Source organism: Coregonus clupeaformis, chromosome 38, assembly GCF_020615455.1.
Source record: "Coregonus clupeaformis isolate EN_2021a chromosome 38, ASM2061545v1, whole genome shotgun sequence".
Lineage (NCBI taxonomy): Eukaryota > Metazoa > Chordata > Actinopteri > Salmoniformes > Salmonidae > Coregonus > Coregonus clupeaformis.
In genome coordinates this window covers 178970-203109 of record NC_059229.1, presented here as the reverse complement: position 1 = coordinate 203109, position 24140 = coordinate 178970, and the positions used below count along the sequence as shown (strand labels likewise).

Here is a 24140-nt window from a genome sequence, read left to right as displayed (position 1 = left end):
TCGCAGAGCTAACCGATCTCTCAGACATACAGCGTCCCCAACCAACCTGGCTGCCCCTGTCTGTCTCCGCCAATTGCCCAATTCAAATCACACACACGCACCAGGTATTTTCCGTCTCTCCCATACCTGTGGGACTCCCTCTTGTCCAGACAGCCCAGTTGACCGGTGATTCAGAGTGGAGATCGACAGGAAGCTGCCGGTAACTGTTAAATCTCCTCCCCGGTTTGAGTGAGAGCTCGCTGCGGTGCTAAAAGTGCTATTTTCGTATGTCTAGACCTTCTCAGGTGAGCCCCTAGGCGTCTATAGTACGCGCATAGAATACAAACTACGAACTGCATTGAAGCAATGGGAAAAGCTATAGAGCTGCCTAGATACAGTTCTTTCTTACTGTCAAAATGCATCTTTCTTCATCATGGCCATAACTGTTGTTAGACGAGCGCCACCTCCCGCTTTAGATATTAAATAATGATTATTAATAATTTCATAACAATTCATAATTCTCTTTAGTCATACGTATCGTAAATGCTTTAGCCCTGACGCGTTCAGGGTATCACTTGAAATCATGATGGCAATGATAATTATCACGTACATGCTGCTGCATACAGTGCCAGAAATGAAAACGTGTGAAGAAAGAAGAGGGATCTGTCAAACGAATAGGGAACTCCCATCTCCAACATTGCATTGCTTCTTGGCTCCTAGTCCTATCATATGCCCCTCATTTGACTGCAATGGAAACATAGTTTAAAAAACATTAAAACACTTCAAATTGTATCTACAGCATCACATTTAGGCCTATCAAATTAAGGCTTTTTGTGTAACTTTTCATTCCCTTTCGCACATTCAAGGCATGGAAAGTAGGCCAATCGCCGGATGAATGACCGCTCTGTCCTATGTGTCTTTATATTACACAAGGCATGTTCATTACAATGCACCTTAGTAAAACGTTTTGCAACGGAACACGAAAAGCTCAGATAGTTCCTCCCTGTTTCAGTCCATTTAGTGCCAAATGAATATGACCCAGTTACGGGAATTCTCTCAAATAATTAGTAATTAGGATCTCTTTAGAGCAGCACAGTGGGGATGTCATAATACCCATAAAACCTAGCGGTCAAACAGGGAAAAGGTTCCAATCGTTTTTCCCCATTCATTTTTCCCATAGGGGATTTTAGAAACACTAAAAATAAGGGCTGTGTTTTGTGTAGGCTTACCCTGTCGTGACGTTTTGATAACCATGTAAATCTGTCTCGGACAAGGTGACTTATCTATATATTTGTCTCCATTTACTCTCAGATTCAAAAATGCTAATTAGCATCAAAGTAGACATCATGAAAGACTACAAATCCCTGCAAGCTCCTGCATGTCATCTCTAGCTGACACATTTACAATTTAGTCATTTAGCAGACGCTCTTATCCAGAGCGACTTACAGTTAATGAGTGCATACATTATTTTTAAATTTTTCATACTGGCCCCCGTGGGAATCGAACCCACAACCCTGCCGTTGCAAACACCATGCTCTACCAACTGAGCTACATCCCTGCCGGCCATTCCATCCCCTACCCTGGACGATGCTGGGCCAATTGTGCGCCGCCCCATGGGTCTCCCGGTTGCGGCCGGCTACGACAGAGCCTGGATTCGAACCAGGATCTCTAGTGGCACTCGGGGACACCTTTGCTAACAGGTATTGTGTCAATTTAAAACTTGCACAAGACAGTTCACAGAATTGTCAATTTAAAGAAATGTTGCCAATTTATTCATTACTACATTTAGCTAACATTAGATAGTTAATCCAGAGATTGTTGCCTTTGCCTCGATTCGGCAGTCTAGTCCAGATCAACATGGCATTTGTAGTTCTTTATTAGCAGCCAATTAGCATTTCATTTTTGGGGGGATTAAATACAGGCAAATATATTGATAAGTGACCTTGTCCTAGAGAGATTTCCACAGTTATCAAAACATCATGCCTACACGAAACACACCCCTTATTTTAAGTGTTTCTTTAAAAAAAAAACTGGGAAAATGACTGATGGAAAATTGGAACCATTTCCCTGTTTGACCGCTAGGTTTTATGGGTATTATGACTCATACCGTGGTACTCTATATGCATTCTCTTCTCTCATTCGAAACGCGTTTTTACCTTTTTCAGTTTGGTTCCGCGGGCTTCTGTAGTTGTGGTCCATGCATGTCTGCGTCCATGTGCTAGCGAGCCAACTCATCCAACTTGAGTTTTGTAACAAATAGCTAGTGCGTTATTACCGTTGTCATACAGTAAATATCCCAAATCATCAAATACAGCTATATTTTAAGTTGTGTCAATTTGGGAAAGGGCGCCGCAGATAAGGTAATCGTTTTTATCTTACTTGATTGCTAACCTACCGTAGTTAGCTAGTTAGCGCTTCGGATCATTTCAATGCAGTCAGTTAGCTAGCATTTTGAACTTAGCCGATGTCAGCATGTCAAAGTCACAAGTGTTTTATCATAACTTTTATGGTGTGAATGTTAATGATAGTTAGCTGGTGTGTTTTTTTCTAACCCAAAACAACCACTGACTACTTTGACGGGGGTGCGCCCTGGTTTATGTAGCTAGGTAGCTTGCTAGCTTAGCAAGCTTCTCTGACTTCAGCTCAGGCATTATCAGTGACGTTATAGATCATCTTTGCTTCAAGCCATGGCTTAGCTAACAGTCTTTGTCCAAAAGCTAATCTTATCTGTGTTTGTTGTTAGTTCATGCTCTAGTCTAAACTGTGGAGGAAGAGCCCTAAGTCTAACCAATATATGTTTTACCAACAGCACTGTGTAACCTAGCCCAATATGTACTCTAACTTTGCTCCTTAATGTCAAAGGACCTATGTTATTTTCAGAGGTATACTGGCTCTGGCAGCCAAATACTCCATCGATTCTCAATTGCAATACGGTTCTAGAAACAAAAACCCATTACTTTCATATCACATCAAAATAATTAAACACATGCAAAATGTACACTTACTGTACCGCTTTATCACAGTTGCAGCTGACAGTATTTTTCAGTGACAACACGTTTCTGGCGGCCTTTAGTTAAACAGGTGTTCGGAGCATGCTATATAGCTAATTAGCACAGGTGGTCCCTCAGTCTTTCGTCTGTCTTCAGTAAAGACGCGATGTAACATGGAGATATGGCCGTGTGGGAACCCTAACCCTATAAAGGTGTGTATTAATTGAACCTTTTGTTTAAAAAAAATTAATGCATTCTTGCTGTAATGAAAGATAAGGTCCTTATGCTTCCAAAACCGTACCGCAAGCGATGCATGTTAATTTTCAGACCCAGCACCTGGTCTCTTAACAAAACTCCCCGTACAGTAGACATCTTCACCCAATGACTCTTATGTGTAATGGATCTGAGAGTCATGATCAAGGGCTATGTGTGACCACTGTGACCATTATAACACAATGTTGTTGTTTCTTCCAGGACTGAGAAGTGCCCTATGCTGATCAGCACTGCTCGGCTACTCCTCCTCTTACCTGTACCCTTCACCCACCAGAGGATTATAAGGACAGTTGGCAGTGTTGCTTACAGGGGACTGAGAACCATGGAGCCCCTCAGGGCCCCTCAGGATCCCAAAGTTAACACCACCCTGTCTGGGGTAGACACAAAGCCTCAGCCCCCTACCTCTGGAGCTCCTATGGAGGGCTTGAACCCAACTCCAGCTGCCTCAATACCTGACCAGGAGACGGCCCCGACAACGGGGCTGTTGCCAGGGGAGACAGTCGTCAGGGAGGGCAAGGCGGCCATCTTGTTTCCCAGTGCCAACGAGGTGTTCTACAACCCCGTGCAGGAGTTCAACAGAGATCTGACGTGAGTTTGACTGATGGGGTGTATTCACTAGAAAGCAAACGGAACGAAACGGAGAGGAACCTACCTGAATTTGTCCAATAGAAACTCTCATACAGTTTGCTTTGGTGTGCACTTACGAATACACCCCTAATGGTCCTTTATCCCTTAGCTGGCCCAAAGTTCAGCTCAATGCTGGATTTCCGACATACACCTTATGACTGGACATATTGTGGGAAATTTGCATACATTGCAATTTGGATATTATCCTATGGGTCTGTTAACCTTCAGTTGAAGAAACTGCATTCAACAAGGCTTATGTAGAGCTCAATCTGTGAAAAAAGTAGAGCTATGGGCTTGAGCCATATATTTACACTGAACAAAGATATAAATGCAACATGCAACAACTTCAAATATTTTACTGGGTACCAGTTCATATAAGGAAATCAGTCAATTTAAATTAATTCATTAGGCCCTAATCTATGGATTTCACATGACTGGGAATACATGTATACATCTGTTGGTCACAGATACCTTAAAAAAATTGTAGGGGCATGGATCAGAAAACCAGTAATTATCTGGTATGACCATCATTTGCCTCATGCAGCGCGACACATCTCCTTCACATAGAGTTGATCAGGCGGTTGATTGTGGCCTGTGGAATATTCCTACTCCTCTTCAATGGCTGTGCGAAGTTGCTGAATATTGGCGGGAACTGGAACACGCTGTCGTACACGTCAATCCAGAGCATCCCAAACATGCTCAATGGGTGACATGTCTGGTGACTTTGCAGACCATGGAAGAACTGGGACATTTTCAGCTTCCAGGAATTGTGTACAGATCCTTGCAACATGGGGGCCGTGCATTAACATGCTGAAACATGAGGTGATGGCGGCGGATTAATGGCACGGCAATGGGCCTCAGGATCTCGTCACGGTATCTCTGTGCATTCAAATCGATAAAATGCAATTGTGTTCGTTGTCCGTAGCTTATGCCTGCCCATACCATAACCCCACCGCCACCATGGGGCACTCTGTTCACAACGATGACATCAGCAAACCTCCCGCCCACACGACGCCATACGTCTGCCATCTGCCTGGTACAGTTGAAACCGGGATTCATCCGTGAAGAGCACACTTCTCCAGCGTGCCAGTGACCATCGAAGGTGAGCATTTGCCCACTGGAGTCGGTTACGAACTGCAGTCAGGTCAAGGCCCTGGTGAGGACGACGAGCACGCAGATGAGCTTCCCTGAGACGGTTTCTGACAGTTTGTGCAGAAATTCTTCGGTTGTACAAACCCACAGCTTCATCAGCTGTCTGGCTGGCTGGTCTGATGATCCCGCAGGTGAAGAAGCCGGATGTGGAGGTCCTGGGCTGGCGTGGTTACACTTGGTCTGCGGTTGTGAGGCCTGTTGGACGTACCGCCAAATTCTCTAAAACAACGTTGGAGGTGGCTTATGGTAGAGAAATTAACATAGAATTATCTGGCAACAGCTCTGGTGGACATTCCTGCAGTCAGCATGCCAATTGCACACTCCCTCAACTTGAGACATCTGTGGCATTGTGTTGTGACAAAACTTCACATTTTAGTGGCCTTTTATTGTCCCCACCACACGGTGCACCTGTGTAATGATCGTGCTGTTTAATCAGCTTCTTGATATGCTACACCTGTCAGGTGGATGGATTATCTTGTCAAATGATGTAAGAGGGATGTAAACAAATTTGTGTGCAAAATTTGAGTAATAAGCTTTTTGTGCGTATGGAACATTTCTGGGATCTTTTATTTCAGCTCATGAAACATGGGACCAACACTTTACATGTTGTGTTTATATTTTAGTTCAGTATAGATAAAATAAATTCATATATGGCTCAGGCAATGGTAGCTAGCTGTTTGTTCATCACAGGTATACCCGTTTCATCTGTCTCACATCTCCATCTTGCCCCCCTTCTCTCCAGGTGTGCGGTGGTTACAGAGTTTGCCCGGGAGCAGATGGCCCAGAGGGGGGTGAAAGTGGTAGTGCCAGGGGAGAAGGAGAGGGTGGTGGTCAACCTAGCTGACGAGAAGAAAGAGGAGACAGAAATGCAGACAGGGGAGAAAGGAGGAGAGGAGCCGGTCGTAACTGCTTCAGTGGGGGAGCGCTGTGAGGTATGGAAAAGTATGTGTGTATGCATGCATTCATGTTCTAACCCTACCATTCTCCTCTCCCCTGTCCACAGTGGTCTGCCTGTGTGTTGGTGTTCTAACCCTACCATTCTCCTCTCCTCCATCCAGAATGGTTTACGTGTGTTGGAGGGTCTGGCAGCGTCTGGCCTACGCTCTGTGAGGTTTGCTCTGGAGGTGCCTGGTCTACGTAGCGTCACGGCTAACGACTTCTCAGCCAAGGCTGCTGCCCTCATCGCCCGCAATGCCCAGCACAATGGGGTCACACACCTACTGCAGGCCAGCCAGAGAGACGCCAGGTTGGTCTCTCTCTCAATCTTTTCTTCTCTTTTTCTGAGTTTAGCTAGTCACTCTTTCTCTTCTCCTTCGCTCTTTCTTATTTTCTTTCTTTCTGCATTTATCTGTGCTTAGCTCGCTCAGACAATCTTCTACCATTCTCCATTTATCTTTTCTTCTTTCTCCCTGTTATTCAATCTCTCTCCATCTTTACCTCTTTCGATCCACCTCTTTCTCCTACCCTCTTTCTCTTCACCCGTCATGTTAATTCCTCTCTCTCTCTTTCCTCCAGCATGCTGATGTATGAGATGCGGGGGAAGAAGGAACGCTATGATGTCATAGACCTGGACCCCTACGGAAGCCCCGCCCCTTTCCTGGATGCAGCCGTGCAGGCCGTCGGTGAAGGAGGTCAGTAGATATGTCAGCTATCCTTTTCTCTCTGCTTAACTGAACATATTTAAGTTTCAGCAACAGCTACATTGAGTGCATTTTCAGGTGTGGTTTTACTAAAAATGTTTTATTTTCTCTCTCTCTCCCTCCCCCAGGTCTGTTGTGTGTGACGTGTACTGACATGGCTGTGATGGCTGGTAACAGTGGGGAGACCTGCTACAGCAAATACGGCTCTGTCTCCATCAAAGCCAAGTACTGCCATGAGATGGTTAGGAACACTGAGCTAAACTGTATTCAAGCAACGTGTATTTTCAACTAAAACGGAATGCAAGAAAAACCTTGTTGGAAAATTACATGCGTGTTGTAGAAGGGAAATTAGGGAAATTGTGTGAATACATTTAGAATATACGTTTTTGTGAGTTTAGTCCCTGCTGTGTAGCTTGTCTCATAACTCTCTATCCTTCTCTCTCTCCATCACCCCCCCCTACCTTCTCTCTCTCCTTCACCACCCCCCTCTTCTCTCTCTCCTTCACCACCCCCCTCTTCTCTCTCTCCTCCCCCAGGCTCTGCGGATCATCCTGCATAGTCTGGACCAGAGAGCTGGTGTGTACCAGCGTTACATCCACCCCCTGCTCTGTGTCAGTGTGGACTTCTACATACGAGTGTTTGTCAGGGTACACACTGGACAGGCCATGGTCAAAAACTCAGCAAGGTATGGACACACACACACACACACCGTAACAGAATACTTTATCTAGACATAAAGTCTTCATAACAGACTTGAAAGTTGTTATTCTGAAGATATGACATTATACCTGTAATGACGAGTGTTGATTGTTGTTGTGTTGTATTCCTGTTTCAGTAAACAAGTGTTGGTGTATAACTGTGTTGGTTGATATTGTGTTGTATTTCTTTTTTCAGTAAACAAGCGTTGGTGTATAACTGTGTTGGTTGATATTGTGTTATATTTCTTTTTTCAGTAAACAAGCGTTGGTGTATAACTGTGTAGGCTGTGGATCCTTCCACTTACAACGACTGGGCAAGAGGACGACTCAGGGAAAACAGTAAGACATCATTTCTCTATATGGATTATTCATGTGGAGTTGGGGAAATTGTGTGTTAATGTGTGTGTGTGTGTGTGTGTGTGTGTTTCAGTATAAAGTACTCTGCAGCCACTGGACCGCCGGTCGGAGCAGAATGTGAACACTGTGGACACAGACACCAGGTGAGCGCGCGCACACACACAGACTCTCTCAAATGCACACATTGTCTCTTACTTTCTCACACATTCTCTCTCAGACACCGTCTCTCCCTCCCTCCCTCCCTCCCTCCTCTCCTCTAGCTGGGTGGTCCTATCTGGGGTGAGGCCCTCCATGATGTGAGCTTTGTTCAGAAGGTTCTATCTGCTGTGTCTGGGAACCCGTCCCGCTTTGGAACCGCCCGACGCATAGAGGGCATGCTCAGCATGGTCACAGAGGTGAGAGGTTAGGGGTCAAAGGTCAACAAGACGCAGTCTGAAATACACTTTATACTATTACATGGAATAAGACATGGGGGCCTTTTCTGCATACTCCCTAGCCGCCTCCTCAAAACCCATTGGATGAGAAAGCTAGAAGTCCCTCACCTCTGACCTTCTCCTCCAATGGGTTTTGAGAAAGAGGAGAGTACGCAGTTGAGATTCTCCCATTGACACATGATCTAAGGTTAGTTTGGGGTTCTCACTCTTAATGGTAGGATTGGGAGAAAGGGTAAGCTGATCCTAGATCTGTGCCTAAGATGAGCCAGGTGTAATGTCCAGACTAACTTTTGTCTGTGTGTGTGTCCAGGAGCTGGAGGATGTGCCTCTATACTATACAGTGGACAACCTGAGCAGCACTGTACACTGCAGCACTCCCCCTCTACTCCAATTCCGGTAAGACCTACTCTCCTTCTCAAATAAGACTGACTTGTCTGATTACAGAAAATACAACTCACTCTCTCTCCCCCCTCTTCTCTCTTTCTCCCTCTTCTCTCTCTCCTTTAACTCACCCTCTCTCTCGCTCCCTCTCCCCCCTCTCTCTCCTTTAACCCACCATCTCTATCTCTCTCTCTCTCCTTTTACTCTCCCTCCAGGTCTGCTCTGCTTCATGCAGGCCACAGGGTGTCTTTGTCTCATGCCTGTAAGAATGCTCTAAAGACGGACGCTCCTCCCAGGGTCCTCTGGGACGTCATGCGATGCTGGGTAAGACACAGTGCACCAAGGGAACCATTTCAATACGGGATGAAACTCAAAGTCAAAGTCCCAATACAGCTGAACATTTTTGGATTACTCAAAATGTCAGTTTAACATTAAAATGGCTATTTTGACCGTAGGTGGTTGTTATCTTGTATCCTGCAGGAGAAGTCCAATCCAGTGAAGAGAGACAGACTGTCAGAGAGCAGCCCTGCTCACCAAATCCTCAATACTGAACCCATGTAAGTCTGGGACTGAACCATACCCACTGAACATGGAACACAGATGACTACACCAAAACAATCTAACATAGAAGAGATGGTATAAATGTAGTGATGATCTCATGTATTGATGAATTAGATGATGATGATGGATATTAGGAAAATGTATGTGTATTGAAAACAAGCACTGAAAAGCCATCATGCCCTCCCTCTCTCTCTCCCCCTCCCCTTCTCTCTGTCTCTCTCTAGTCTACAGGCGTGTTTTGATGTGAGGGAGGATGCCAATCCCCAGTCCCGTCGTCGCCACCTCACCCGCTTCCAGGAGAACCCTGAGCCATTCTGGGGGCCCAAGGCCCGCGCCAAGGCTGGGTAGGACACACTTATTAATACTAACCCCAAACCTCAGGCCAGCTGGGTGCCCAAGGTCTGCGCCAAGGCTGGGTATGGACCCTCAGACACTTATTAATGATGGTCTCAACATGAAGTTTGCCAAAGGAATATTTATACAGTATTGGTTTAAACCCCCCGCCATTGTTTCTTCTTGCTGTCTGTATCTCTCCACCTGCCTCTCACTTTCTCTTCCCTATATTCTCTCTCTCACTTTCCTCTCTGTCCCTCCTCTCTCCTAGTGGTGGAGGTATCTCATCAGACCTGGAGGACAGGAGGAAACAGGGTCAGAACAAGAGAAAGAACCAGATTACAGACGCCACCCAGCTCAAGAGCTTCCCCTGCAAGAGGTTCAGAAAGGTACAGGGAGACACTTATTCTCTCAACACCCCATAATAGCCATATAGGCAGAGTAGAATTATAAGGCAGCCCAATTGCTGATCTTTTTACACTAATTGGTCTTTTGACCAATCAGATCAGCTCTTTTGTCAGTCATTTGCAGCCTAAGAGCTTTCCCTGCAAGATGATCAGACAGGTGTGGTTACACCACTTTCCTCAACACCAAAGGCATAGGCTGTGTTTACACAGGCAGACCAATTCTGATCTTTTTCACTAATTGGTATTTTGACCAATCAGACCAGCTCTAAAAAAGACCTGATGTGAAAAGATCTGATGTGATTTGTCCAAAATATCAGAATTGGGCTGCCTGTGTAGAGGCAGCCACAGTCATTTTTCACAGGAGCTTTCTCTTTGGTAAAATGTTCTGAAGGGTGTGAGCACACTCTGTTCTTCTCTCCACATTTCATAATAACGCTGTCGGCATAGTAACCGTACACTACCAGAGAACAAGGTGTTCTACTATCACCCCAGCAACAGACAGTGCCTCATTAATTATGAATCATAATAACACTTCAGCTATTATTACAGAAACATTTTCCACACAATAATAAACCTTATAAACTGGCATTGTTAAATACTCGTTATTGGCTTGAAGGGCATTCTAGAGCGTGCATTATTTCCCTATAACGCATTATATAACACGATATATCCGCACGGTAGAATTCAATGGCTATACTTCATTCTTACATATTTTGTTTGAGATGCTTTTTAAAGCAAAAGTCGAATTGAAAACATTATTGGTATTGTTTAATTCGTACTGATGGTTTGGTTAGCTAAACTAGCAAGTCTGTTTGTTTGGTTACCACGGCAACTACTGTAGCTACCTAGTTAACTTGCTAGTTACTTCAGTGGATGTTGAACACATTTCTACCGGCAAATATGTTGAATTATAGCCATGGTATAAAAGGGATAATCAACTCGGTGCTCTCTGGAAAGTAATGCAACGCTGTGGAAGGTCAGTTCCACTCCACTAGCACGTCGTGGAACACACCTTCCACCTAATTCATTATTTTCCATAGAAAGCATAACAATGATTTGCATAACAATGCATTTAACTTTTTCTCTCTTCCTCTCTCGTTGTCTGCCCCCATCGCTCTCCACCTCTTTCTCTCTCCAGGGTAAATGCACACATGGTGAAAAATGCTGTTACTCCCATGACCTGGAACAGACTGACAAGATGGAGTGATTATGGAGCGATTCCTTCCTACTCTCCTTTCTTCCCTCTGTCTTTCTCTCACTTGGAACATTGAGTTGGTATCCTCATGTCCAGCCCAGCAGACTCTGTCCACTGTAAGGTATACTGGACACAATCAGGGTATGGAGTTTTCCCACTGACTAAGCAACCAGGTAAAACTCCAGGCCCCAGACATAATTAACTTGGAACTCTACCGGTTATGGCTCCGGGGTGAAGTTTCCCCCTTGATACAAATCTAGGATCAGCTTCCCGTCCCCCCAATCCTCTACGTAACCAGAGGGAGAACGCAAAACTGACCCAAGATCAGCGTCTAGGGGTAACTTCACTACAAAACATTATGGAATGTGATAAGTTAGTTAGCCCTGTATTGGAAATACATGTACACATGTGATGTGGACAAACTGGCTTCATACTGAAGTGAAGCATCAATTGGTTTATTTTTGACTGTTGTGACAGTCCAATAAAAATCCTTATGCCAAGTGTGGAGATGTCATTTGCTCTGGTGAAAAATAGCTTTTACAGATAATTTTTTATACCACCAGTCATAATTTTCTATTTGTTTTTTGACTTTGTCCTTAGCTTTGACTTCCGTTGTAGCAAATATTAAGTTGTATATTATATATGAATATAATATTGTGGAAGAATGGGTAATGAATACACACTGAGAAAGAACCTGGGTTTTTAATATCAGCTGCACATTGATCACTCAGATTCAACACAAAAGCTGTGTTTACACAGGCAGTTCAATTCGGCTCTTGCCACTAATTGGTCTTATGACCAATCAGATTGGATATTTTGCCCATAATTGGGCTGCCTGTGTAAATGCAGCCTAAACCACTAATTTAAAAAAATGCATTCAATTACGAAAGGCACATTCGAGAGAAATACAAATCCCACAGAATAATAATCACTTCGTCCTGTAGAAAATGTGCACCAGTATGTGTATCAGGAAATATCAACAAAAATATGGGTAACAGGTGTATACTGTGTGAATAGTTTGTCACTAACATGTTGATAAGTAGTTATGAAATGGCTTTGGAAGACCAGAAAGGTTGTGGTATTGGCACTGTAAAATGGAGTTTAAATACAATATAAAGGAATTGTTCAGGCAGCTTCAGCAAATAAGCTCTCCTATAAGACCTAGTTTACAGGAGCTTATTTCAAACCCACTCATGTCAACTGAATTATGACAAATCCTGTTCATTTAATTAATCTTCGTGTGGACAGAGGTACTCAGACCCCAAATTATTTACATCCAATCAAGGCAGTGAGGTCACAATTGCTAAGCCACAGGGATTGGTTGATTGATACTGCAGTGCTGATTGGTAATTGGCTCGTTCTGGAACGGAGGTTGGTGATTGACTATCTCTGCCTGACGCGGAGCAGGAAGGTGCGTATCTCCATGGGCTTGAGGTTCACCTCCCACATAGAGGGGTCTCCCTCTCTCTTCGGCAGGGGCTTCTCACCTGAGGCAAATGGAGACAACAGGCATCAAGTTCTGTGCAATGAACACAGCAAAAAGCCAACTTCCACAATGGACTAACAAAGGAATTGTTACTGCTACAATAAAGCATGTCAAAGGTCTTCACTCGTCCTGGAGGGCTGACTAAGCAGAGAGCTGAAGGAATTTGTTAGACCTGTGTGATGCAGCCCTGGAGTACTAATAAACGCAAGTGTACCTGACTCCGCCTTCCAGTCCAGACGAGTCATCTCATCCTTCCACTGATTGGCTGACAGGTTCATCTCAGACACACCCAGCACGTCCAGAGTGGAGAACAGCTTCTACAGAGAGAGAAGTGTGTGAGTGACTGTGTGTGGTACTGACATCAGAGAGTAGAGAATGGACCATTGCATTTTATTTCATGTTTTCAAAGTGGTTTGAAATTAATTTACTTGTGAATAACAGTTGTTACATGTTGAGACTGAGGAATGTGTGGTATTATTAAAAGGGTTCACTTTGTTTATGGGTCGTATGCATACGTGTGGGTGTTAAGAACCTGTAGGTTGACAGTGAGTTAATCTTGCGCTCCATAGCCCGATACTGATGCTCCAGTCTGAGCAGCAATGTGTGTATACAGTATTACATATCACTAACCTGCAGATTAACAGAAACAGGCTGGGAATGTTCCTTGCTCTCTGAGGCTTGGTACTGATGCTCCAGTCTGAGCAGCACTGAGTCCTGGTCCCACTGAGACACTGTCAACAGGTGAACAGCAGGGGGCAGCACTGCCTGTAGCCCAGAGAACTGAGGTGGGGGGGGGAGAGAGCGAGTTAAAAAAGATAGTCCAAAGTGACACTCTTATTTCATCTGCAGAGCTGATAACTGTGCCTCAATCAGCCTCATCCTTCACTCTCTCCCTCCTCCTTTCCTAGATTCCTTGCATCCACTCCTCACCCTCTCAAAATCCATTGGAGAAGAAGGCCTGAGGGGAGGGACCTTGGACCTTCTCCTCCAATACGGTTGAGAAAGAGGCAAGGAGATGCAGATAGGAGATAGAGCCCATTTCTCACCTCCAGTCTGGTATTAGGGTGCAGCTCTCCGTCGGTGAACGTGATGAGAGGCTGCAGTACCACTTCCTGTGCTAGGGGCGGTGTGTGTCAGCGGCCGTGGCAGGGGGCTGAGGGAGAGGAGGAGGCGACCACGGACCACCAGGCCTTCTGGGTAAATGTCAGACGTCTCGTTGAGGGCTCACCTACACCCCGGACGTCATCGTACAGCAACCTACGGTGGAGCTGGGGGTGAGAGGAGACTGTAAGATATGACAGTGATAGACAGGGTGTGGAGCTGGGGGTGAGAGGAGACTAAGATATGACAGTGATAGACAGGGTGTGGAGCTGGGGGTTTTGAGAGGAGACTGTAAGATATGACAGTGATAGACAGGGTGTGGAGCCGGGGAAAGAGATGAGACGTAAACATAAACACAGATGATGTCTGATGCCAAAATGCTACCACATGAAAAATGAGAGTAGTGAGAGTATATGTTACCATGATCTCCAGTGATCCATCCTGGATGCTGCCTCCTCCCTGAGAGCGGTCGGTCACTACAGTCAGCTGGTCCTTGTCATCCTGTACACACACACACACACACAACACAGTGTAAGTCATGATTGACTATTGTTTGTCAGATAATATCACGTAAACTTCACGACTTTGTAAAACAGAGTGAAGAAGAGAACAGCAGGGGGAGCCGGAGAGTTTAGAACCAGAAGGCTAACACAGAAAAAGGAATTGTAACTGAAAGAGAGTAAGTGAAAAGAGGAAAAGAAAGTGCATGATCATAAGAGAGAGGGAAGAAAGAGTGGCAGACAGAGGTGTATGACCAAGGTGACACACCTTAATGTAAGCTCTAGAGTTGATTGGATAGTAGTTTCCAGCGATTGGCTCAGACTGTCTCAGGTTCCATGTGGGACGGTAGTCTTTCCTGTCAGATACAGATATACAGTACAATGCATTAGGGTGTATACTGTATGTGTCTGAACCCACACAACTGGAATACGGTACTCCATAATGAACAGATTATACAGATGCGTAGATTTGTGAAACGCACACACTGTTTCTCGCTCCGTCTCTCACATGCGCACACACACAGGTTCCTCACCGTCTCTGCAGCATCTCTCTGCCATTAGAGTCAGTGTAGAAGACACCAGAGGAGTTGATGCTGCTGTCTAGACGACTTATCACCTCTTTACCCAGGTCATCACTGACAGGGAGGGGGGTGCAGAGAGAGAGAGAACACTATAATCTATGGTACAGGAATGGTTTCTAGTCAGTTTACAGTCCTTTTAAAGACTCGCTCCTACTGCCAGACATTCACAGGCTACCTCAATGACACGCCATTCTCCTTCCAGTGCATTATTTGTGACCAGGCCCTGTGTGGCTCTGAGCCCTTCACTCACCCTATAGGCACAGGGCCCACAGTCCACTCCAGTTCCACAGCCCTGCTGTCTGTGTACAGACGGACCACCTGAGAGACCCAGGGACTAAACCACTGTCTCACCTCCTGCACCACGGAGTTCTGATGGAGAGGGGGGAGGGAGACATGGAGAGGGGGTAGGGAGACATGGAGAGGGGGTAGGGAGACATGGAGAGGGGGGAGAATGGAAGGAGACATGGAGAGGGGGAGGGAGACATGGAGAGGGGGTAGGGAGACATGGAGAGGGGGGTAGGAGACATGGAGAGGGGGGAGGGATGGAGATGGAAGAAGAATAAGAGAAGAGAAGGGGGTTAAGGCAGAGAAAATAAATAGTGAGATGACTAGAATGAATCTCTTGAATGTTTAATAGTGGGTCTTCTGCATATAGAATTATATTGAAACATATGGAAGTAAATACACTACATGAAAAATGTGCCTGTTGACTGTAGCAGTATAATGCAGTAGGTACCTGTAGTGTTTCTATCTTAGCCGTCTTGCTGATGATGAAGGGGGTAGAGGTGTTAGGTCTGAAGATGTAGGCCCCTGACATCTGAATACTCTCTGAGTTTTTACCATCACTGGCATTGTACCTACAGAATACATACACAGAGCAAAGATGACAGAAAAGCCCTCAATGTAACAATGCTAGCATACAAAGATGACAGAAAATAATAGGATGGGGAGAGAATAGGAAGGAATGGTAGAGAGAAATGGAGAGGTAGAGAGAATAGGAAGGAATGGTAGAGAGAAATGGAGAGGTAGAGAGAATAGGAAGGAATGGTAGAGAGAAATGGAGAGGTAGAGAGAATAGGAAGGAATGGTAGAGAGAATAGGAAGGAATGGTAGAGAGAAATGGAGAGGTAGAGAGAATAGGAAGGAATGGTAGAGAGAAATGGAGAGGTAGAGAGAATAGGAAGGAATGGTAGAGAGAAATGGAGAGGTAGAGAGAAACGGAAGGGATGGTAGAGAGAAACGGAGAGGTAGAGAGAAACGGAAGGGTAGAGTGGTAGAGAAATGGAAGGGTAGAGTGGTAGTGAGAAACGGAAGGGTAGAGTGCTAGAGAGAAACGGAAGGGTAGAGTGGTAGAGAGAAACGGAAGGGTAGAGAGAAACGGAAGGGTAGAGAGAAACGGAAGGGTAGAGTGGTAGAGAGAAACGGAAGGGTAGAGAGGTAGAGAGAAACAGAAGGGTAGAGTGGTAGAGAGAAACGGAAGGGTAGAGTGGTAGAGAGAAACGGAAGGGTAGAGTGGTAGAGAGAAACGGAAGGGTAGAGTGGTAGAGAGAAACGGAAGGGTAGAGTGGTAGAGAGAAACGGAAGGGTAGAGTGGTAGAGAGAAACGGAAGGGTAGAGAGCGGAGATGGAAGGGTAGAGAGAGATCCTCTGTAGCTCAGCTGGTAGAGCACGGCACTTGTAACGCCAAGATAGTGGGTTTGATCCCCGGGACCACCCATACACAAAAAAAAAAAATATGGACGCATGACTAAGTCGCTTTGGATAAAAGCGTCTGCTAAATGGCATATTATATTATTAGATAGATAGATAGATAGATAGATAGATAGATAGATAGATAGATAGATAGATAGATAGATAGATAGATAGATAGATAGAAGGTTAGAGAGAAATGGAGAGGTAGAGAGAGAGTAAGTAGTACTGACCAGTAGAAGTTCTGTGACAGTTTGACAGTCTGTTGTGTCTCCAGGTTACTGAGGCTGCTGAGGAGACCTGTCTCTGGGTCAAAGGTCACCCTGAGGAACTAGAGGAGGCACATCAAAGTGACAGAACAGGTGACATCCAAATCTAAAAACAACCTAGATACAATACTTTTCCAAAAAGTTTCCAACTGACTTTATACATTGATATTATGTCATCATCATGGAGACATATTATACATTTTGAAATATGCGTCTCCATTGATGACATAATATCGATATATAATATATATTCGCTATGACCACCATTTGCCTCATGCAGCGCGACACATCTCCTTCACATAGAGTTGATCAGGCTGTTGATTGTGGCCTGTGGAATGTTGTCCTACTCCTCTTCAATGGCTGTGCGAAGTTGCTGAATATTGGTGGGAACTGGAACACGCTGTCGTACACGTCAATCCAGAGCATCCCAAACATGCTCAATGGGTGACATGTCTGGTGACTATGCAGACCATGGAAGAACTGGGACATTTTCAGCTTCCAGGAATTGTGTACAGATCCTTGCGACATGGGGGCAGTGCATTAACATGCTGAAACATGAGGTGATGGTGGCGAATTAATGGCACGACAATGGGCCTCAGGATCTCGTCACGGTATCTCTGTGCATTCAAATTGATAAAATGCAATTGTGTTCGTTGTCCGTAGCCTATGCCTGCCCATACCATAACCCCACCGCCACCATGGGGCACTCTGTTCACAACGTTGACATCAGCAAACTTCCCGCCTACACGACGCCATACGTCTGCCATCTGCCCGGTACAGTTGAAACCAGGATTCATCCGTGAAGAGCACACTTCTCCAGCGTGCCAGTGACCATCGAAGGTGAGCATTTGCCCACTGGAGTCGGTTACGAACTGCAGTCAGGTCAAGGCCCTGGTGAGGACGACGAGCACGCAGATGAGCTTCCCTGAGACGGTTTCTGACAGTTTGTGCAGAAATTATTCGGTTGTACAAACCCACAGCTTCATCAGCTGTCTGGCTGGCTGGTCTGACGATCCCGCAGGTGAAGAAGCCGGATGTGGAGGTCCTGGGCTGGCGTGGTTACACTTGGTCTGCGGTTGTGAGGCCTGTTGGACGTACCGCCAAATTCTCTAAAACAACGTTGGAGGTGGCTTATGATAGAGAAATTAACATAGAATTATCTGGCAACAGTTCTGGTGGACATTCCTGCAGTCAGCATGCCAATCGCACCCAATTGCACACTCCCTCAAACTGTGTCATTGTGTTGTGACAAAACTTCACATTTTAGTGGCCTTTTATTGTCCCCAGCACACGGTGCACCTGTGCCGTTTAATCAGCTTCTTGATATGCTACACCTGTCAGGTGGATGGATTATCTTGTCAAATGATGTAAGAGGGATGTACAACAAATTTGACGCCCTTTTCCGAGGCGTGGTGCATAATTTGAGTAATAAGCTTTTTGTGCGTATGGAACATTTCTGGGATCTTTTATTTCAGCTCATGAAACATGGGACCAACACTTTACATGTTGTGTTTATTTTTTAGTTCAGTATAGATAAATTAATATATGGCTCAGGCGATGGTAGCTAGCTGGTTGTTCATCACAGGTATACCCGTTTCATCTGTCTCACGTCTCCATCTTGCCCCCCTTCTCTCCAGGTGTGCGGTGGTTACAGAGTTTGCCCGGGAGCAGATGGCCCGGAGGGGGGTGAAAGTGGTAGTGCCAGGGGAGAAGGAGAGGGTGGTGGTCAACCTAGCTGACGAGAAGAAAGAGGAGACAGAAATGCAGACAGGGGAGAAAGGAGGAGAGGAGCCGGTCGTAACTGCTTCAGTGGGGGGAGCGCTGTGAGGTATGGAAAAGTATGTGTGTATGCATGCATTCATGTTCTAACCCTACCATTCTCCTCTCCCCTGTCCACAGTGGTCTGCCTGTGTGTTGGTGTTCTAACCCTACCATTCTCCTCTCCTCCATCCAGAATGGTTTACGTGTGTTGGAGGGTCTGGCAGCGTCTGGCCTACGCTCTGTGAGGTTTGCTCTGGAGGTGCCTGGTCTACGTAGCGTCACGGCTAACGACTTCTCAGCCAAGGCTGCTGCCCTCATCGCCCGCAATGCCCAGCACAATGGGGTCACACACCTACTGCAGGCCAGCCAGAGAGACGCCAGGTTGGTCTCTCTCTCTCTCTTTTCTTCTCTTTTTCTGAGTTTAGCTAGTCACTCTTTCTCCACTTCTCCTTCGCTCTTTCTTATTTTCTTTCTTTCTGGGTTTATCTGTGCTTAGCTCGCTCAGACAATCTTCTACCATTCTCCATTTATCTTTTCTTCTTTCTCCCTGTTATTCAATCTCTCTCCATCTTTACCTCTTTCGATCCACCTCTTTCTCCTACCCTCTTTCTCTTCACCCGTCATGTTAATTCCTCTCTCTCTCTTTCTCCAGCATGCTGATGTATGAGATGCGGGGGAAGAAGGAACGCTATGATGTCATAGACCTGGACCCCTACGGAAGCCCCGCCCCTTTCCTGGATGCAGCCGTGCAGGCCGTCGGTGAAGGAGGTCAGTAGATATGTCAGCTATCCTTTTCTCTCTGCTTAACTGAACATATTTAAGTTTCAGCAACAGCTTTATTGAGTGCATTTTCAGGTGTGGTTTTACTAAAAATGTTTTATTTTCTCTCTCTCTCCCTCCCCCAGGTCTGTTGTGTGTGACGTGTACTGACATGGCTGTGATGGCTGGTAACAGTGGGGAGACCTGCTACAGCAAATACGGCTCTGTCTCCATCAAAGCCAAGTACTGCCATGAGATGGTTAGGAACACTGGGCTAAACTGTATTCAAGCAACGTGTATTTTCAACTAAAACGGAATGCAAGAAAAACCTTGTTGGAAAATTACATGCGTGTTGTAGAAGGGAAATTAGGGAAATTGTGTGAATACATTTAGAATATAAGTTTTTGTGAGTTTAGTCCCTGCTGTGTAGCTTGTCTCATAACTCTCTATCCTTCTCTCTCTCCATCACCCCCCCCTACCTTCTCTCTCTCCTACACCCCCTCTTCTCTTCCTTCACCACCCCCCTCTTCTCTCTCTCCTCCCCCAGGCTCTGCGGATCATCCTGCATAGTCTGGACCAGAGAGCTGGTGTGTACCAGCGTTACATCCACCCCCTGCTCTGTGTCAGTGTGGACTTCTACATACGAGTGTTTGTCAGGGTACACACTGGACAGGCCATGGTCAAAAACTCAGCAAGGTATGGACACACACCGTAACACAATACTTTATCTAGACATTAAGTCTTCATAACAGACTTGAAAGTTGTTATTCTGAAGATATGACATTATACCTGTAATGACGAGTGTTGATTGTTGTTGTTGTGTTGTATTTCTGTTTTCAGTAAACAAGTGTTGGTGTATAACTGTGTTGGTTGATATTGTGTTGTATTTCTTTTTTCAGTAAACAAGCGTTGGTGTATAACTGTGTTGGTTGATATTGTGTTGTATTTCTTTTTTCAGTAAACAAGCGTTGGTGTATAACTGTGTAGGCTGTGGATCCTTCCACTTACAACGACTGGGCAAGAGGACGACTCAGGGAAAACAGTAAGACATCATTTCTCTATATGGATTATTCATGTGGAGTTGGGGAAATTGTGTGTTAATGTGTGTGTGTGTTGTGTGTGTGTGTGTGTGTGTGTGTTTCAGTATAAAGTACTCTGCAGCCACTGGACCGCCGGTCGGAGCAGAATGTGAACACTGTGGACACAGACACCAGGTGAGCGCGCGCGCACACACACAGACTCTCTCAAATGCACACATTGTCTCTTACTTTCTCACACATTCTCTCTCAGACACCGTCTCTCCCTCCCTCCCTCCCTCCCTCCTCTCCTCTAGCTGGGTGGTCCTATCTGGGGTGAGGCCCTCCATGATGTGAGCTTTGTTCAGAAGGTTCTATCTGCTGTGTCTGGGAACCCGTCCCGCTTTGGAACCGCCCGACGCATAGAGGGCATGCTCAGCATGGTCACAGAGGTGAGAGGTTAGGGGTCAAAGGTCAACAAGACGCAGTCTGAAATACACTTTATACTATTACATGGAATAAGACATGGGGGGCCTTTTCTGCATACTCCTAGCCGCCTCCTCAAAACCCATTGGATGAGAAAGCTAGAAGTCCCTCACCTCTGACCTTCTCCTCCAATGGGTTTTGAGAAAGAGGAGAGTACGCAGTTGAGATTCTCCCATTGACACATGATCTAAGGTTAGTTTGGGGTTCTCACTCTTAATGGTAGGATTGGGAGAAAGGGTAAGCTGATCCTAGATCTGTGCCTAAGATGAGCCAGGTGTAATGTCCAGACTAACTTTTGTCTGTGTGTGTGTCCAGGAGCTGGAGGATGTGCCTCTATACTATACAGTGGACAACCTGAGCAGCACTGTACACTGCAGCACTCCCCCTCTACTCCAATTCCGGTAAGACCTACTCTCCTTCTCAAATAAGACTGACTTGTCTGATTACAGAAAATACAACTCACTCTCTCTCCCCCTCTTCTCTCTTTCTCCCTCTTCTCTCTCTCCTTTAACTCACCCTCTCTCTCGCTCCCTCTCCCCCCTCTCTCTCCTTTAACCCACCATCTCTATCTCTCTCTCTCTCCTTTTACTCTCCCTCCAGGTCTGCTCTGCTTCATGCGGGCCACAGGGTGTCTTTGTCTCATGCCTGTAAGAATGCTCTAAAGACGGACGCTCCTCCCAGGGTCCTCTGGGACGTCATGCGATGCTGGGTAAGACACAGTGCACCAAGGGAACCATTTCAATACGGGATGAAACTCAAAGTCAAAGTCCCAATACAGCTGAACATTTTTGGATTACTCAAAATGTCAGTTTAACATTAAAATGGCTATTTTGACCGTAGGTGGTTGTTATCTTGTATCCTGCAGGAGAAGTCCAATCCAGTGAAGAGAGACAGACTGTCAGAGAGCAGCCCTGCTCACCAAATCCTCAATACTGAACCCATGTAAGTCTGGGACTGAACCATACCCACTGAACATGGAACACAGATGACTACACCAAAACAATCTAACATAGAAGAGATGGTATAAATGTAGTGATGATCTCATGTATTGATGAATTAGATGATGATGATGGATATTAGGAAAATGTATGTGTATTGAAAACAAGCACTGAAAAGCCATCATGCCCTCCCTCTCTCTCTCCCCCTCCCCTTCTCTCTGTCTCTCTCTAGTCTACAGGCGTGTTTTGATGTGAGGGAGGATGCCAATCCCCAGTCCCGTCGTCGCCACCTCACCCGCTTCCAGGAGAACCCTGAGCCATTCTGGGGGCCCAAGGCCCGCGCCAAGGCTGGGTAGGACACACTTATTAATACTAACCCCAAACCTCAGGCCAGCTGGGTGCCCAAGGTCTGCGCCAAGGCTGGGTATGGACCCTCAGACACTTATTAATGATGGTCTCAACATGAAGTTTGCCAAAGGAATATTTATACAGTATTGGTTTAAACCCCCCCCCGCCATTGTTTCTTCTTGCTGTCTGTATCTCTCCACCTGCCTCTCACTTTCTCTTCCCTATATTCTCTCTCTCACTTTCCTCTCTGTCCCTCCTCTCTCCTAGTGGTGGAGGTATCTCATCAGACCTGGAGGACAGGAGGAAACAGGGTCAGAACAAGAGAAAGAACCAGATTACAGACGCCACCCAGCTCAAGAGCTTCCCCTGCAAGAGGTTCAGAAAGGTACAGGGAGACACTTATTCTCTCAACACCCCATAATAGCCATATAGGCAGAGTAGAATTATAAGGCAGCCCAATTGCTGATCTTTTTACACTAATTGGTCTTTTGACCAATCAGATCAGCTCTTTTGTCAGTCATTTGCAGCCTAAGAGCTTTCCCTGCAAGATGATCAGACAGGTGTGGTTACACCACTTTCCTCAACACCAAAGGCATAGGCTGTGTTTACACAGGCAGACCAATTCTGATCTTTTTCACTAATTGGTATTTTGACCAATCAGACCAGCTCTAAAAAAGACCTGATGTGAAAAGATCTGATGTGATTTGTCCAAAATATCAGAATTGGGCTGCCTGTGTAGAGGCAGCCACAGTCATTTTTCACAGGAGCTTTCTCTTTGGTAAAATGTTCTGAAGGGTGTGAGCACACTCTGTTCTTCTCTCCACATTTCATAATAACGCTGTCGGCATAGTAACCGTACACTACCAGAGAACAAGGTGTTCTACTATCACCCCAGCAACAGACAGTGCCTCATTAATTATGAATCATAATAACACTTCAGCTATTATTACAGAAACATTTTCCACACAATAATAAACCTTATAAACTGGCATTGTTAAATACTCGTTATTGGCTTGAAGGGCATTCTAGAGCGTGCATTATTTCCCTATAACGCATTATATAACACGATATATCCGCACGGTAGAATTCAATGGCTATACTTCATTCTTACATATTTTGTTTGAGATGCTTTTTAAAGCAAAAGTCGAATTGAAAACATTATTGGTATTGTTTAATTCGTACTGATGGTTTGGTTAGCTAAACTAGCAAGTCTGTTTGTTTGGTTACCACGGCAACTACTGTAGCTACCTAGTTAACTTGCTAGTTACTTCAGTGGATGTTGAACACATTTCTACTGGCAAATATGTTGAATTATAGCCATGGTATAAAAGGGATAATCAACTCGGTGCTCTCTGGAAAGTAATGCAACGCTGTGGAAGGTCCGTTCCACTCCACTGGCACGTCGTGGAACACACCTTCCACCTAATTCATTATTTTCCATAGAAAGCATAACAATGATTTGCATAACAATGCATTTAACTTTTTCTCTCTTCCTCTCTCGTTGTCTGCCCCCATCTCTCTCCACCTCTTTCTCTCTCCAGGGTAAATGCACACATGGTGAAAAATGCTGTTACTCCCATGACCTGGAACAGACTGACAAGATGGAGTGATTATGGAGCGATTCCTTCCTACTCTCCTTTCTTCCCTCTGTCTTTCTCTCACTTGGAACATTGAGTTGGTATCCTCATGTCCAGCCCAGCAGACTCTGTCCACTGTAAGGTATACTGGACACAATCAGGGTATGGAGTTTTCCCACTGACTAAGCAACCAGGTAAAACTCCAGGCCCCAGACATAATTAACTTGGAACTCTACCGGTTATGGCTCCGGGGTGAAGTTTCCCCCTTGATACAAATCTAGGATCAGCTTCCCGTCCCCCAATCCTCTACGTAACCAGAGGGAGAACGCAAAACTGACCCAAGATCAGCGTCTAGGGGTAACTTCACTACAAAACATTATGGAATGTGATAAGTTAGTTAGCCCTGTATTGGAAATACATGTACACATGTGATGTGGACAAACTGGCTTCATACTGAAGTGAAGCATCAATTGGTTTATTTTTGACTGTTGTGACAGTCTAATAAAAATCCTTATGCCAAGTGTGGAGATGTCATTTGCTCTGGTGAAAAATAGCTTTTACAGATACATTTTTTTATACCACCAGTCATAATTTTCTATTTG

General features: G+C 45.3%; 3 protein-coding genes across 5 annotated transcripts; 2 read left to right on the top strand and 1 right to left on the bottom strand.

Moving 5' to 3' along the window:
- Nucleotides 1–25: 25 nt before the first annotated feature.
- Nucleotides 26–11303, top strand: trmt1 (tRNA methyltransferase 1). Of its 3 annotated transcripts, XM_041867425.2 has the most exons (17): nucleotides 2130–2339; nucleotides 3053–3181; nucleotides 3444–3830; nucleotides 5764–5953; nucleotides 6080–6267; nucleotides 6537–6652; nucleotides 6790–6902; nucleotides 7198–7346; nucleotides 7615–7698; nucleotides 7790–7859; nucleotides 7977–8111; nucleotides 8461–8546; nucleotides 8747–8855; nucleotides 9012–9088; nucleotides 9317–9436; nucleotides 9697–9814; nucleotides 10971–11303. In XM_041867425.2, the coding sequence occupies exons 3-17, from the start codon at nucleotides 3460–3462 to the stop codon at nucleotides 11037–11039; spliced, it is 1995 nt and encodes a 664-aa protein (XP_041723359.1). In that variant the 5' UTR covers nucleotides 2130–2339; nucleotides 3053–3181; nucleotides 3444–3459; the 3' UTR covers nucleotides 11040–11303. The 3 variants fall into 3 exon arrangements, with proteins under 3 accessions (XP_041723360.1, XP_041723359.1, XP_041723358.1); XM_041867426.2 differs by lacking the exons at nucleotides 2130–2339; nucleotides 3053–3181 and adding an exon at nucleotides 26–104; XM_041867424.2 differs by lacking the exon at nucleotides 3053–3181.
- Nucleotides 11304–13631: 2328 nt separating this feature from the next.
- Nucleotides 13632–16884, bottom strand: LOC123482794 (lysosomal alpha-mannosidase-like). The gene is made up of 7 exons (XM_045211685.1): nucleotides 16618–16884; nucleotides 15432–15552; nucleotides 14946–15064; nucleotides 14648–14749; nucleotides 14383–14470; nucleotides 14035–14115; nucleotides 13632–13781 (listed from the first exon to the last, which is right to left on the bottom strand). Exons 2-7 carry the CDS (start codon nucleotides 15510–15512, stop codon nucleotides 13647–13649), a joined length of 606 nt encoding a protein of 201 aa, XP_045067620.1. The 5' UTR covers nucleotides 15513–15552; nucleotides 16618–16884; the 3' UTR covers nucleotides 13632–13646.
- Nucleotides 16885–18429: 1545 nt separating this feature from the next.
- LOC123482793 (tRNA (guanine(26)-N(2))-dimethyltransferase-like) lies at nucleotides 18430–24058 on the top strand. The gene is made up of 14 exons (XM_045211684.1): nucleotides 18430–18491; nucleotides 18608–18795; nucleotides 19067–19182; nucleotides 19320–19432; nucleotides 19721–19869; nucleotides 20132–20215; nucleotides 20318–20387; nucleotides 20507–20641; nucleotides 20991–21076; nucleotides 21276–21384; nucleotides 21541–21617; nucleotides 21846–21965; nucleotides 22229–22346; nucleotides 23503–24058. The coding sequence occupies exons 3-14, from the start codon at nucleotides 19068–19070 to the stop codon at nucleotides 23569–23571; spliced, it is 1245 nt and encodes a 414-aa protein (XP_045067619.1). The 5' UTR covers nucleotides 18430–18491; nucleotides 18608–18795; nucleotide 19067; the 3' UTR covers nucleotides 23572–24058.
- The last annotated feature ends 82 nt before the right edge of the window (nucleotides 24059–24140 follow it).

Excerpts from the sequence above, each read along its gene's own strand:
- trmt1 (XM_041867426.2), top strand. The coding sequence starts at position 3,460 with ATGCTGATCAGCACTGCTCGGCTACTCCTCCTCTTACCTGTACCCTTC. Across the intron at positions 6,268-6,536 it reads GCCAGCCAGAGAGACGCCAG|CATGCTGATGTATGAGATGC; the intron begins GTTGGTCTCTCT and ends TCTTTCCTCCAG. Across the intron at positions 9,437-9,696 it reads AAGGCCCGCGCCAAGGCTGG|TGGTGGAGGTATCTCATCAG; the intron begins GTAGGACACACT and ends CCTCTCTCCTAG.
- LOC123482793 (XM_045211684.1), top strand. The coding sequence starts at position 19,068 with ATGCTGATGTATGAGATGCGGGGGAAGAAGGAACGCTATGATGTCATA. Across the intron at positions 19,183-19,319 it reads GCAGGCCGTCGGTGAAGGAG|GTCTGTTGTGTGTGACGTGT; the intron begins GTCAGTAGATAT and ends TCCCTCCCCCAG. Across the intron at positions 20,642-20,990 it reads TGCTCAGCATGGTCACAGAG|GAGCTGGAGGATGTGCCTCT; the intron begins GTGAGAGGTTAG and ends GTGTGTGTCCAG.
- LOC123482794 (XM_045211685.1), bottom strand. The coding sequence starts at position 15,512 with ATGTCAGGGGCCTACATCTTCAGACCTAACACCTCTACCCCCTTCATC. Across the intron at positions 14,750-14,945 it reads GTGGGCCCTGTGCCTATAGG|TGATGACCTGGGTAAAGAGG; the intron begins GTGAGTGAAGGG and ends CCTCCCTGTCAG. Across the intron at positions 14,116-14,382 it reads ACTCTAGAGCTTACATTAAG|GATGACAAGGACCAGCTGAC; the intron begins GTGTGTCACCTT and ends GTGTGTGTACAG.